Here is an 11431-nt window from a genome sequence, read left to right on the forward strand (position 1 = left end):
TGGCAGCGCTGAGCTGCAGCCAGGGCAGTCCCGGGGCCAAGCACACAACCTCCCGCAGCAGCAGCGGCCGAGCTTCGATCCCCAAGGGGGAGGAAGGGAAGCTCCGCTCCCTGCCCGTGCTCAGCTCCGACTGCACGGCCGCCCCCGGCATCACGCCCCAAGTCCCAAAAAATCCCCAAACGGAAAAGCCCAGCCCTGTTGCAGCCTGAATTGCTGCTAGTAAAGTCCAGGGTAAAGAAGCAAACAGGGCCTTTGCACAATATCCACAGATGTTTTATTCAGCCGCGCGGTGAGATGTTCAGGTCCCAGCACACACGCGTGGAGAGGCCAGCTTTCACTCTCTCGGGGCCTGGGGGCTCACCCTGGTCTCGGGGCAGTACAGAGATAAGAGCCAGTCAGGGAAATGGGAGGGAGTGGCTCAGGAACATAGGGATAGACAGGAACAGGGGAAGGAGCCAAGGGGGTGTAACTTAGGAGAAGCCCCCCAGGGCCTCCACACACCCCCAAGGCCAAAACTCCCCCAAAACCCCTGTCCCCCTTCCCAGACCAAGGGGAATATTCACTATGAAGTCTAAACCCGTAATAATGAAGTTCATGAACTTTCTAAGAAAACTAATTGCCCTTCCTGAGCTGCTTCTTCCCCACCCTGCATCACCACCGAGGCACTTGTTAAGTTGCCTTTTGAGCAAATGAAAGAAGAAAGGCAACAGATGGAAATATGGTTCTGAAACAGGAGATTGATCCTGCTGAATCCGATTTCATTCCTAAGGTCTCTTCAGCTGAAGGCAGCTGTTGTATCTTTGCTTCTTTGTAACTGTTGACTGTTGTCTGCATGTGCTGAGCTCAGTCTCCTTTGAGGTTTTGACATCTGGGTTTGTCCTTTTTGTGCCTCTCTCTCCTCCCTGCTGGAGTCACTGCTGGAGCTGGCAGTGGTCACTTGGATGGGCCCAGAGAAGCTCTGGGCTGCGCCTGAAGTTGTTTTTTCTCCCCATCTGTGTTCCAGGGACTCTTGGTGGGCAGGCCCGGGGGAGAAGTCTCCTCCCCACAGAGCTGGCCAGCCCAGCCAGGTGCGCACTGCAGAGCAGGTTGTGGCTGCTCTGCGGGCTCTGCAGGACATCCCCACCATGAGTGGCTGTATCTCTGGCTTTCCAGGATGGAAAGCAAATCTCAGAACTGAAGTGGGGTAAACTCTTGCAAGCAGCAATCCCAGTGTGCAGCATGGCTGTGATGTCCCTGTTTGCTGGGTGTGGTGGGACCTGATTCCTAATTGCTAATCTCAAAGCAAGGCTTGGGTGTGCCCCCAGTTGAGTGGGCTCTGAGCTGTCCCGTGCTCAGTCGGTTTGGCCCAAACCACGAGATGCCTAAAGGATGCTGCAGAGAGAAGCTGCACTAGGGTGCTTTGCACCATGTTCTAGTTCCTGATTCCATCCTCACTTTCTTTTGCTGTAGCGTCTTCCCAGTGACAACTCACTGTTTGTATATCTTGAAAACTGTGAGAGTGTTGGCAGACTTAACAGGGAATTTGACAGCTTGAATTCTCAGAGTAAATCCTGGGTCTGGGTGCACACCCATCACTGAGAGATAAGTGGTGCTGGTTTGAGGCAGATGAGGGAGCACTTGCAGTGTTGAGCAGGGCTAGGAGGGGGCATTTTCAAGGCTGCAGTCTGGAATTAGTGTCAAAGGGAACTAAGTGACGATTAATTCCTCACGCAGCTTCTCGGTGGGCTGTAGTTCAGATAATAAAGAGCTAAACTCTAATCCCACTTTCATCCTGCCAGGATATTCACCCCAGGATCATGCCATCATGGGTGCCTGACTGGATATTTGTGTCCTTTCCCAGGCTTTCCCTACACCCAGTGCTGTCGCCTCACTAACATCTCCTCAGTGCCGCTGACGTTCCAGCTCCGCATGTCGGACGATGGCACACAGCCGGCTGTCGACAGCATGGATCAGATCCGCAGGCACGGTGATCCATCCTGGAGGAAGGGAATCCAATTTTATGTGGAGCCAAAGGAGTTCACAATGAATCCCAGCCGAGGGACCATCCTTCCCCAGGGACACCAGGACATCGAGGTACAGCCAGAGTCCAGCCCCAGACGCTGCCGCACCAGGGCTGAAGCTGCACTGGAGTGTGGGAGGGCTTCAGCTCTGGTGCCAGCTTTGAGCATGGTGGGAGGGAGAGATCTGCACTGCTGGGAGGCCTCTGCTAGCTGGGTTACTCTGGATGTTCCTCAAGGAGCACTGTTTGGTTTCCAAAATCATCTGCTGAGGTCACATACCATATGGTCAAGGCCTGAAGCCATTCTTGTGTTTTTGAGAGCGATTGATTTGATTGCAAGTGGGCAGAGCAAGGATGAGGGCAGAAGGTGGCTGTTAGAGAGATGTCATTGTATAAAGCAGTTAGCCTTTCTTCTTGGTCTCATTTCCCCACTCCTGGGGAGCAGAATGATTTATGTTCACTGCAGGAAGCTCCAGTAGAGACAAAAAACTGTAGCCATGAACTGCCCAGCACCTGCTGGGCCACACTTTGCCCTCCGCTTCCTGCTGTAAAGCTGAACTCATTCTGTTCAAGTCAGCAGATTTCCTCTGTGTTTATGTAATTGTTGTCAGATGAAAAATTGGCCCCTTAATTTGAATACAGTGGTGCATAAAGCTTTAGTCTAATGTTTTAATGTAACCGACCTATGCCCTGATAGCAAGGTGTGTTTAACACATCTGGTATTGCCAGAAGGCTTTTGCTACTCTCAGAGACTGTGCTCTACACATGGAGCAGCAGAAGAATTAAGGCAAAATCTGCCCTTTCCTTACCATGAAACAAGAACTGGAGGATATCACATGTGGGTAATGAGGTTTTGTAAGGAAGAATTTACTGTTCTTCTCTTCCACCAGGTGACCCTGTGTTCCAACACTGTGATGGATTTCCGCTGGAGGCTGCTGGTGGACCTGGAGGGCATTGGCCAGGGAGTGGCAAAACTGTTCATCACAGCCAGGTACCAGCCCTTGCCTGGCCTCCCCCAGCCCCTGCCTTGCACAGGCTTTGCTGGCTGCAGCTGCCAAGGAGAAGTGCTGCTTAATGGCCTCATGTTGTGCCAGCTGGACATGAGAACAACAGGGCTTGGGCAGCAGCCTGTGGTGAAAAGCAGCCCTGCTCACAGCCCAGCACGGTCCTGGGCCCTCTTCTAAAGGGACCAGGAATGGTATCATTTCTTGGCCTGGGTTTTGGTGCTTGAGGCGCAGCAAATTTCCCAAGGGCCTCTTCTCCTTCTGCCTGCAAGAGGTGGAGTTGTGCTGGTTGCAGCCACCATGCATTGGTTTGGGACACACCAGGCAGCCTGCTGAGAGTCAGGGTCTCCTTCTGCTCATGAGAGCACATGGCAGGGGAAAGTGGCTCACAGCAAGAGTGGTGAGGGCAAGATCTTATGAGGGGAAAGCAGCCCTTGATGTGGCAGGTCAGCTCTAGTTTTCCTCCTTCCCTCTGCTTCCCATTTTGAGCTTTAGCGTTCTCAGACTTAAACCAAAAGTCGTTGTTGCTGCAGCAGAATTGCATCCTGCTGTGCTGCTGTGGGTGTCAGTTGAATGCCCAGAGGGATGCAGCTCCCTGGTGCTGTTCCCTGTCCCAGGCAGAGCCATCCAGTCAGTGCCTGGGCTGCCATTTTCTAAAGCAAGAGGAACTTGTCAAGCAAGGGGACAGTCAGTGCATGGAGCTGTGGAGTGAAGGACCAAGGGAGCTATAGGACCTGGGAGGGGGTGATCAGCCACTCTGGAGGGCAGCTGGTGTCTCGTGCCCTCCAGGGCTGGGGCAAAGAGCTGAGTTCTCAGGCAGGGTAACAGCACCATGGGAGAGAAGAGAGTCATTTTTCCTGAGACACCAGAGCTGTGTGTTCCTTGAGCCTTAGTGAGCACTGACCCTTGTTGGGAAGGCTCGCCCAGGGCTCGTGGATCACTGGGACTGTGACAGGAGTCCTTGCAAGCCTTCTTGGGTAAAGGAGGGGCTGAGGCAGCTGTGGCACAAAGTGCTCTGCCTGGGGCACTTGGCAGCCTCTGGGTGCTGCCTCTCAGGGTTTGCCCCTCCTTGACAAGACCTGTTTGAGTGGGAAGACTTAGAAGGCAATTTATCACTGTAGGGCTGTTAAATATCTATTTGATAGTGACCAGTGTTATGCTCCATTTTACAATCTTTGGGGGTAAATGTTCTCCATTCTCTCAGTATCTCTGATTCCCTTGGGATCATCTCTTTGCCCAGATGTCTCGTTCCTGAGCTGCGAGTGTACCCTGAAATCCTGCTCTACGATGAGTGCCACCTGAAGGTGCCCTACGAGAGGAAGTTCCTCGTTGCAAATAACACCGACCTTCCTGGCTGCTATGGGCTTATTCCCCAGGTTTGGCATCACATCCACTTCCTCCTGTCAAATATTATTGAGGAGATTATTGGGGAAAAAAGGGTTTGGATAAGGCCTTGCTGATTTCTATTCAATCTTAAAGATCTGCTGAGAACAGGATCCTACCCGAATGTAAACTTGAGGAGGCAGTTTAACCTCCTGAGGAAACAGTTAATGTTCTAGTCTAGTCTTCATGGTGTTTTCCTGTGGGAGATCTTAGAGGGTTGTGAAAAGCTGCTGCATCCACAGACACCAACGCCTGCGCTGGCAGCCTCCTTGCAGCATCCCCTGGGAGTGCTAAGCCTACAATTCTTGCATCTTGTTTGTGCCTTTTACCTTTGTCCTGGGGATTTTTAAACATGAGTGTAATTTGCTGTTGCGGTGGATGTTAAGGAGTTTAAGGTTTCTTCAGAGGTCCCTCTAAAGTTGTATTTGGTTCTGTCCCTTCCAGAAACGCAAGGAGAACTCTCCTGTGCTCTACTCCAGCCCCAAGCCCTGTGGGATAGTCCAGCCTCACAGCTTCGCAGAGATCCCAGTTGTGATCGAGGTGCAGACATTAGGGGAGCATCGCACCAATGTTCTCATTGGCGTGTTCGGGGATGAGAGAAACCCACGGGTGAGTGCAAGGGGAGCTGTGTGCCTGTGGGCAACTGCTCCTGGCAGGGGCACAGGGACAGGGATTCTTCTGGGGAAAACAGGCACAGGCTGCTGTGGAGAAGAACAGGAGGGATGGGTGGCACAAACAGCTCATGCCTCATAGGTGGTAATCTCAGTGTCTGACACAGAAGGTAGTTCATCTAAGCTGGAATTAAGGATTATTTTAGTTAATTAATCTTTAATGCTATTAATTTTGGAAACATCTGTTATAAAATGTCATTTCTCTGAGCACAAAAAAGGAAGTCAGAAGACTTCTGGGAACCTTGAGCTTTCTGTAAAAGAAATGAAAGCTGGCATTTGAAGAGTGGTTGGAGAAGGATTTAAACTTAATATTAAAACATATGGAAATGAGGATGCTAAATTCCCTGGATGGCACCAAACATCTGAACCTGGGCCATTGTGGCACTGTATGTAAACCAGTCACCAGGAAGGACAGACAATGCAAGCTGTGCCAGGACAGGCAGTGCAAGCTGAAGTTTGACAAAACAGTTGCTTTCAACCATCAGTCTGCTTACCCTAAAGAGGAGGGTTTCTCCCCACCAGAATAACGAGTTGTTTAACTGTCAGCCTCATCTTAACTAGAAATTCCTTGCAAAGCTTTTAGCTTTGGGCCAATAATTTGTGGTTGGAATGTTTCTTATACCTTAATCCTTTTTCATTTGGAGGTGCATATGTAATTTTTTTATTTTTCCCAAAAGCCTAGCATTTCAGCTGTAGAGTGGAAGCAGTCCCTAAAGAAATAACTTGAGTGGGGTTGAGCTATTAAAGTTTTTTTAGCTTTCCCTGTTGTGGTATGATTTGGGGTTTTTTTGAAATCTTTCTTGCCTGCTTCCTGGAACAGAGAGTAGAATTACGGAGCTCTGGAAAGCTGGCAGAAATCTACCCAAGCACAAGGCTGATAGAGTTTGGCAAGATCCCAGCACTACAGCCTACTTCACGCAGCTTTACCCTCTTCAACGAAGGTCTCGTCCCTGCAGACTTCAGGATGGAGGTCGTAAGTATCTGTGGGGCTGTTTTTCAGGGAAATGGACTGGTCAGTAGCAGCCATGACTTGGTTTTTATAGGCAAGATATCCATATTGCCCTGTGTGAGAGGAGGCAGGATACTCCCAATATTCCATCTGAGCAAGGCAAGAGGAACCTGGTCTGCAGTGGTTTTAGATGGGGCACCCCTCAGTGAAGTCAGGTGCAGAGATGTTGGAGCAGAAATTAATCTGGATTGTGTTGACAAGTTCTCCCTTAATTTTACAGAAGGTCTTTAGCTTTGTGTGTCACATTTTTGGAACTCTGCAATCAAGAGAAACCTGTGGTCCTTTGCTCCCCAGAGCATGGATTTCACTGTGGCTTCCTTGTCCATCTCCATTTGCTTTGTGCCACACTGCTGTTAATAGTAGAGAGCAGGGTGTGAGGTCTGTCCTCAGACTGCTCGTGGGGAGGCAATTTTCACACCTCCTGTGGGTCAAGCCAGCTGGGCTGTCCACACAAAGACAAGTGTGGGGGTTGTGCACCCCCCCCAACCTGGGATCTCTGTGCTATTGAAGAGCATCTTTGGGGACCAGCTGCAGAGAAGGGCTGTTCAATATGTGGAGGCTGCATAGGGCAGAAGGAGCTGGGGCTGCTCCCCTGGCAGGGGGAGCAGGGCTGGTGCAGCCAGGAAGGGCTGTGCCTGGGACTGGGTGGGATGTCTGCTGGAGGGGGAGATCTGTGAGGAGCTTGAGGTTTGTTCTTTTTCATGCTGGCTGTGTTGAACTTGTGGAGCTGGTTAAAACCTGTACTAAGGACTTGTTTGTGTCTGTGGGTAAAGCGTCAGGCCATGTGGGAGAGTCCAGCCACAGCCTCCTGGGCCAAGGAGGAGGGGTGTGAATTTCCTCTTGCTGCTTTTCCAGCTGTTTGGGAGATAAATGTAACCTTAAAGTCAGGGATTTTTCCAGGAGAGCTTTTCCTGACTCCCACAATGGAGTTGTGCTTTCAGCCTCTGCAGGGAGCAGTGCACCTTGGCTGGGTGGTCATGGTGTGTAAAGGCTGGGTTTCACATGCTCCTACCAGGGTCAGACCTGCAGAGCTGTGTCTGTACAGCTGTGCTGGTGCAAGGCCTTTCCTCCCTCCTTCGGGCAGCTTCTAGCTCTCTTGCCCAATCTGTGAAGTCCATGAGAAAGCAGATGACAAGAGTTCTTGGGAAGAGTGGGCCATGCCCACAGAGCACATGCATCCAGTTTTCTTTCTGCTTCCTGCTTTCCTGCTCTGCTCTAACCATTTGGAGGTGACTTTTCCAAAGCAGAGGGCACTGGGGCACCTCTTTACAGCTGATGATGGGTGGGGAGTGAGGGCTTCAGTCCTTTAGGGGATGTTGAGAAGCACTGATGGCCCCTTGGGAAAGAATAGTTTGGTGTTGGGGTTTTGCACAACTGGTTTTGCAGAGGTATTCTTCAGGCTCTCAGCAGTATCTTCCAGCTGTGTGGTTTCTGCGGTGGGATTTGAGCAGTCCTGCCTTCCTCTGGCCTTGAGCCTTTGTGAGAAGCCAGGAGAGAGAAAGCAGCTTTCCTTGGCACACACTCCAGAGAAAGATGGGGAAGGAACACTCTCCTGAGGATAAGCATCCCTTGGGTTGGGCAAAACTGGGTTAATTAGGTGAGTCTGTTAAAGGAGGGGAAAACACAGGATGTATGAGCTCCGCTGTTGCCCAGTACTGTATTTTGGGGATTTTAAGCCTTTGATTTTTATCATCCCCTCTTTAGTCTTTTTTTTCTTGTACCCCACAAGACACCAGGGTGTATGGTTTCCTAAACGCAAATTATGCTTGTCCTACAGGCTCGCAAACCCCACTGCTGTGCCATTGAACCCAGAGAAGGAGTGATCCCTGCTGGGGGTGAGGTGCCTGTGTCTGTCACAGTAACCCTGGATGACACGGGGCCTTTTGCTGTCCCTGTCCAGCTGTTCATTGGGAACAGCCTCTGGACCGCCTTCGGGCTGGTGGCTTTGGGCACTGGCACCACGGTTGTCATAGACAAGCCATTCGCCCCGGAGCTCAACCTGGGATACCAATTCAGGTAGGAGATCTCTCCACTCCCACCTCTCCTCCTGTCTCAACAAGGAGCAGTTTTGCTGTAGTCCTTCAGGCAAGGTCTTCTTCAGTGTTCAAAGCCCTGACTCCTTCCCTGAAGGCAGAGATTCCTTTAGAAACACGTGATGGCCAGTTGAGAGTTGTTAGACACCCTCAAAAGCCACTGAGAGGGAAACCAGTTGCTAAATTGCCACTGAATTGTCTTTAGTTCTAATACACTGATGTCCTCACTTGATCAAGTAATAAGCTCATAGGCTCCCCCAGAGCAAAAGGTTCCTGAAATGGCGCCCGGATGAGGCAGTCCCTCCCTCCGTGTGGCTGAGGGACCAAGGGAAGGTGGCATCAGACCCTTCCCTTCCAAAATGGCAAGCAGGGGCCTCAGGAACAAAGAGACAGGAGGGTGACACCCCCCACTGGCAAGGCAGGAGCCCACAGAGCAGTTCCAGAGGCAGATGGAAACTCTCTGGTTTGTGCGGGGTCTGCACCGCCGCTGCTGCCGCTTCCTCGTGCTGTTCAAGGGCTCTGCTGCTGCCCTGCTCTGCCCAGGACCTCGCTCGACTGCCAGCAGAGTTGGCAAAGTTCACTTTCAGACAGTTTCTAATGCAAAATGAAGTTTCTACAAATGGCTAGCAGTGCAAAACCAAAGCTACTACGAATGAGAGAGGCTCTGCTCCCCCGCTGTCCTCTCCTGGAGCAGGCAGATGATTTTTACCTGCTGCTGGGGTCATCCAGAAACTGCCTCCGAGCCGGCTTTTAGAAATGTCTGCAATCATACGCCCACACACAAAGTCCCCAAGTGCAGGATCTCAAAGATTCACTTACAGTTTCAGGCACAGATTAATACAAAATACAGCAACAGTATGAATCAGCCCAGAACAAACATTTTGGAGGAAAACACCACCTCCTGTTAGCCTCACCTGGAAAACATTATATTACCATTATAAACATATTTCCCTTTGCAATAATAACATCAAAAGGGCACCTTATCAGACACTATTTCTGGTCCACATTAAGAGCTGGAAATGTAGACAGTCTCCAAGCAATTAACACCTCGGGTTGCTCACTGGGAGCAATCTGATGACCAGGGAAATAGCAGATTTTGCATCCTGCCTTCTATTCTAGCCTCGTTCCCAGTATTCATCAGTTCAGAGTAACAAACAAGGGCCACCACTTCTATCAGCTCTTCTGGAGTGTGGAATGCTACAGGCCACCTGAGGAGAAGGGCCAGAGTGTCTCAGCCCTCAGCAGCTCCCAGGATGATTCCCAGAGCCCCGAACGTGCCAGCCCCGTGTTTGGGCTGGAGCCAGTGTCGATGGACCTGAAGCCAGGACAGTCTGAGGACATGGTGCTGCGAGGCTTCTCCCACATCCCACAGGTGAGGTCCCCACCACGGGCTGAGCCTGTGGAACCATCAGATCCCCTCCCCTGGGCTTGCTCCACAGTCCCTTGGCATTTGCCTGGGGAAATGAGCAGAGGCCTTCAAGAAACTCCCTCAGATCGGCCGTGTGTGATTTACAGCTCGTTATCAGATCAGCCCAAATATAAAAGGGAAAGAACATATAAAGTTAAAAAAAAAAGGGGGGGGGGGGGGGGGGAGGTTGAAACGCAACAGTCTAAAGATGGAACAGCAGCTGCATTCTTCTGTGGGAAAGTTGGGGAATCCCGAGGGGGAAAACGGGGCACGGCTCGGGTACCTGTGATCCAGGGGCGCGGGTGGCTCCGGGCAGACCCCAAGGCGAGGCGGGTGCCCGCTGCCGAGCGCTGTCCGGCTGAGGGGTGGGATCTGCGGGCTGAGGGGTGGGATCTGCGGGCTGAGGGATGGGATCTGCGGGCTGAGGGTGGGATCTGCGGGCTGAGAGATGGGATCGCCGGGCTGAGAGATGGGATCTGAAGGCTGAGAGATGGGATGTGCAGGCTGCGGGACGAGATCTGCGGCCTGATAGATGGGATCTGCGGGCTGAGGGATGGGATTGCCGGGTTGAAGGACAGCAGAGACGCCGCCGCCCTGAGCGCTGGGACCTCGCGGAGCTGAGGGCAGAGCCCGGCCCCGCCCCTCAGGAGACGCCGCAGCCGCAGCGCCGCCCCAGCGCCTCAGGGCGCGGCCGCCCTCGGACTCGGGACAGCCCTGAGCCTTCCCCTCAGCCAGGCGAGAAGCACTGCGAATTGTAGAACCGTCAGGGGTGAAAGAGATCTTTAAGACCATCAGTTCAACGTCAGGCCAACACTGACACTGCAAACCCTAAACCACTAAACCATTTCCCAGTGTCAGGTTCAGAGGCCTCTTTAACAGCTGCAGGGATGGCAACTCCACCACCTTTCTGGCCAACCTATTCCCCGCCCTGAACAGTGAAAATTATTTTCTAAAGTCTAACCTGAATTTCCTCTCAACGTGAGGTCACTTCCTCTGGCTCTCAGTGCAGGCCCAGCAGAAGAGAGCAGCCCCCCCTCAGTGCACGCTCCTGTCAGGGAGTTGAGAGAGCGGTGAGGTCCCTCCTGAGCCTCTTCTCCAGACTGAACAAACCCAGCTCCCTCAGCTACTCCTCATGGGACATGTTTTCTAGAGCCTTTGTGAGCCTTGCTGCCCTTCTCTGGACACACTCAGCCCCTCAATGTCCTTTTTCCTGAGGGGCCCAGAGCTGACACAGCCCTCGAGCTGTGGCCTCAGCAGTGCCCAGCACAGAGGGGCAGGCACTGCCCTGGTTCCGCTGCCCACACTGCTGCTGATCCAGGCCAGGTGCCATTGGCATTTTGCCCCCTTGGGCACACTCTGGCTCACACTGAGGCGGCTGGTGACCTGCAGGATGTGGCACTTGGCCTTGTGGAACCTCTCACCCTTGTCCTTGGCCCATTGATCCAGTCTGTCCAAGTCTTGTTTTAAGCAGGATGCAGCCTTTGAGTTTTCTCTATCTCAGATTTTTTGGAGGGTGCTAGAACATGTTAGTAGCTGGCTTGCACCCTCCTGGGCAGAAGCAGCTTCTGAAATGCTTACTCAGCACTGTCAGCCAAATAGACCCATTCTCTGGGAGGCCACACGCATGTGGCTTTCCAGTGGTCCTCTCATGAGATGCCTCATGTGAGCTGTGTTGTGGACAGCCTGTGCTGTTCCTGTCAGTCTCAGAAGACAATCACTGTTTCTCCTGTTGGCTGACCTGGAGAGGGTAATGGATTTTGGACACCATATCTGCAAGGAAACCAGTTCAGTTGGCTGGTGGTGTGTTGAGGGTTATGGGATCCCAGAGGTCTTGGTCTAGGAGCTGAGGTCAGGAATGCAGCACAGACCTGCTGTCTAACCCGGGGCAGCAGAGTGGCTTTGATTTTTTCCCTGGAAAAACAGA

General features: G+C 52.1%; 1 protein-coding gene across 1 annotated transcript in view; it reads left to right on the forward strand.

Annotated features, from left to right (window-relative positions):
• LOC132332989 (hydrocephalus-inducing protein-like) overlaps positions 1-11244 on the forward strand; it is a 34915-nt gene extending 23671 nt beyond the window's left edge. The window contains exons 14-21 of the mRNA XM_059857716.1: positions 1841-2073; positions 2890-2990; positions 4244-4379; positions 4831-4995; positions 5878-6030; positions 7844-8082; positions 9303-9471; positions 11209-11244. Of these exons, the coding sequence (XP_059713699.1) occupies positions 1841-2073; positions 2890-2990; positions 4244-4379; positions 4831-4995; positions 5878-6030; positions 7844-8082; positions 9303-9471; positions 11209-11244 (1232 nt within the window). The remainder of the gene's footprint in view (positions 1-1840; positions 2074-2889; positions 2991-4243; positions 4380-4830; positions 4996-5877; positions 6031-7843; positions 8083-9302; positions 9472-11208) is intronic.
• The last annotated feature ends 187 nt before the right edge of the window (positions 11245-11431 follow it).

Source organism: Haemorhous mexicanus, chromosome 12 (genome assembly GCF_027477595.1).
Source record: "Haemorhous mexicanus isolate bHaeMex1 chromosome 12, bHaeMex1.pri, whole genome shotgun sequence".
Classification (NCBI taxonomy): domain Eukaryota; kingdom Metazoa; phylum Chordata; class Aves; order Passeriformes; family Fringillidae; genus Haemorhous; species Haemorhous mexicanus.